Consider the following 3,108-nt stretch of genomic DNA (forward strand, 5'->3'; position numbering starts at 1 on the left):
ATGCTGAGATCACATTTCCAAACCGTGGCCCGACCGGGCTGTTTAGATTAACGAAAAAATCAAGAATTTATATCAATAATGTACGCAAACAGCTCCCATTATTAATGTCTTCAACTTTTTTGTGTGCTTTTTTTATCATACTTTTAGTTCCATAAGACTACCCGGCCGAGCCCCGGTTTGGAAATGTGACCTCAGCATTAGTCCCAGGGCTTGAACAACTGTACGTGTGCTATCTAGAATCAATCATATTACATACAACACATATGTAGACGTACGGATTATAAGTTGCTACTCGTACTTAGTAAACTTGAAGCCATGATAACACACGTATCAAAGAAGGAGAAAACGACACACAACGATATCTCATGTTAAACAACTCACCATTTGTGCAGCATAAGCAGCATAAGGATATCTACTTCTTCTATTTCTCATAATCAATTTGTTAATTTGGTTTTGGTCCGTTTCATTGATATTCGGAATACATCAGGGTGTGTTGCCTCTTGAAGGGCACAGTCCGGGATGTTTTAATAGATCTTGTTCAAGCTCATCGTCCTCGTCATCTATCCTCAACTCGTTTCCGTAACTATATCGTAAAACAAGTCCGGGAAGTTTCCTATCGGTGGCGGTTTCCATGCACTTCAATAAGTGCTTGTGCTGCGCTTGGAACATTTTGAACTCCTTCTTTCCTAACCTTGGACCTGTACATCTTTTCCGTTTGGGTGAGAAAACGCCTTCTTTCTTCAACTTCTCCGGCTTGTAGAGGTTGTTAAAGTTCGACACGACTACAGTAACCGGAAGTGTTAATAGCAGTACCGAAAACACGCAACAAAGTCCTGTCACGATTTTCCCTAAGGAAGATTCTGCCACCATTTCACCGTACCCCAAAGTCGTCATCGTCACGACCACATACCAGAACGTTGCCGGAACCGATGTGAACAAAGTATCAGTACTTCCTCGCTCGACGTAATAAAGTATTGTGGAAAATATTACCATAGTCATGACCAGTGAGAAGAAGAGAAAACTCAGATCTTTCATGCAATACCTTAAAACGTAGCCCAAAAGTCTTAGGTTGTGAGACGTACGAGAGAGTTTAAAGACTCGGAACACGCGGAGAGCTCTCATGGTGACGAAGGCTCCGTTGAGGTCTGAGTCCTTCGGTAGGCACACGGTCGCGTAGTACGGCAGGATGCTGAGGAGATCGATGATACTCATTGCTTTCCATACGTGAGACCACCTGTCGGGTGAGGCGAATAGCCGAAGGATATACTCTACTGTAAAGACTAAGGCACTCGCCGACTCTATGGCCGCAAACGTCAGCGGATATCTCTGTCCACAGAACATGTACTGATCCTCGTTAGGTCCAGGGCAGTACGATGTTTCAATAATGTTTGACGCAATGGATATAACGATGAAAAACATTGTGACATAGAAGAATGCTACACCAAACGCTCCTCGATGAGGGTTTTCCATAGAGTACCATAAACTCTCCCTGAAACATGTCGGTTCAGGAAGCGGTTTGTACTGGTCGATGAGTGGTTGAAACTGGATGAGTGCGTCCTTTTTATCCAGATAAGCTTCTCTACAGCACGGGCTGATCATATGTCCGAGATCTTGTTCGTCAATGCCAAAGAACGATAAATCTTGTTCGTAAGCCAGTAGCCTCTCATCCTCTGGATAATGCAGCTTACCGGTGCGATAGTAATTCAGTACGTGTCTGAAGACTTGAGGATCGCGGTCAAAGACGTATTCGTTTTTCTCAAAATCGTAAAAGAATTCTCTCTCCGGGCTACCTAGTAGTGTGTTCGGGTACAAGTCTAAAAGGTGCTTGGATACCTCGAAGTGCGTGCCTCCTACGTTTAGGACCAACCGTTTGGACCTCTTGCGGCTCCCGCTTAGACGCGCCGTAGCCCGAACCCATTTTTGTCCCAAGGCGCTGAGACCAGTTAAACTGCTTTTGCGGCGACTTCTGAGGTTGCCAACGGGCACTCGAAGAGCGCCAGCGTACATCCTTCTTACAACACGGCTTCATGCGATGTTTACATACAGGAAGACCTCCCACGGTCCTACAGCAATTGAGAACATAAAAGAATATGGTTGAGTAAATGACTAGAACGTGACGGAAAATCCTAATTACTGACTTGCTGTAGGGGCATGTGCGAATCACTACAGCAAGGAATTGCCAGCGTACCGTCCAAAAAAGCGCTGTCCTGAATATGTTTAATGAAATCAGCTGAAATTTGAAAAATCATGAACGGCACGACGTGAGGTATCTTCTATTTCTCTCACTAAGTGTAAGGGTTTTACAGAATATTGCACGATAGAGCTAGAGGAATTGCTGTGATTTATCTTAGTCACCAAAGAAAAAAAATCAGACACTCACCTCCTTCAATTTTGGGTAGTTTTACCTTCCAACTGTGATCTTCACGCATTTTGCCAGGCGCTACCGGGTCCGAAGACGTATTTATCCATTCATCAATTTGAAATAAAGGGGAGACAGACAGACCAACAGGATTCTCTGCCTAGACCGGCCGGATATTGCGCTTTGAGCCCACGCAGGCTGAGGCTGACTCATCTCCAATTATTCTCCTCGGGAAGTTCAGGAATGGAATAAATCCCAACCTGCAGGTGGCACGTCTACGGATTTTTGCGATGGCAGTCGTCTTTTGCTCTTGTCTTGCTTTGAATCTTTCGTTGTCACACTCCAGTGATCCAATTACCACTGCTGTATTGCTGATCGAGGCACTTACATGTATGCACCGCCTGCACGTCTTCGTAAACCACCCGGCGACCCCACGGCTGGTTCGGGAACATATGGGTAACCGAGATCCGAATAGACCCCACTACTTCTGCCCTTGAGGATGAAGGTAATAAATGTTCCGCTATGCTTCACACCCTTCCGAATGTCAGAGCTTGTCACATGGCCGCGAACAAAATGCTCTCAGGCTGCGCGCTCATAATCGTGTCTTCGCACGAGTTTGCTTATTCCGATGCACGGGACCAGCCATCTGCATATGATTGATCGACGTAACGATGATCCCTAAGGGTAGAAGCAACATGGCGTTATAAATACAGTTCTATAGGCGGCCCAATCATTCAGTTGTGTAGAGT

General features: G+C 45.4%; 1 protein-coding gene across 1 annotated transcript; it reads right to left on the reverse strand.

Annotated features, from left to right (window-relative positions):
- Positions 1 to 483: 483 nt before the first annotated feature.
- LOC109469987 (potassium voltage-gated channel protein Shal-like) lies at positions 484 to 2,034 on the reverse strand. Its single transcript, XM_019768791.1, has one exon. It carries the CDS (start codon positions 2,005 to 2,007, stop codon positions 484 to 486), a length of 1,524 nt encoding a protein of 507 aa, XP_019624350.1. The 5' UTR covers positions 2,008 to 2,034.
- Positions 2,035 to 3,108: the final 1,074 nt, after the last annotated feature.

This window comes from Branchiostoma belcheri, unplaced genomic scaffold (assembly GCF_001625305.1).
Source record: "Branchiostoma belcheri isolate BF01 breed outbred unplaced genomic scaffold, Haploidv18h27 scaffold1, whole genome shotgun sequence".
NCBI classification, from domain to species: Eukaryota; Metazoa; Chordata; class Leptocardii; order Amphioxiformes; family Branchiostomatidae; genus Branchiostoma; species Branchiostoma belcheri.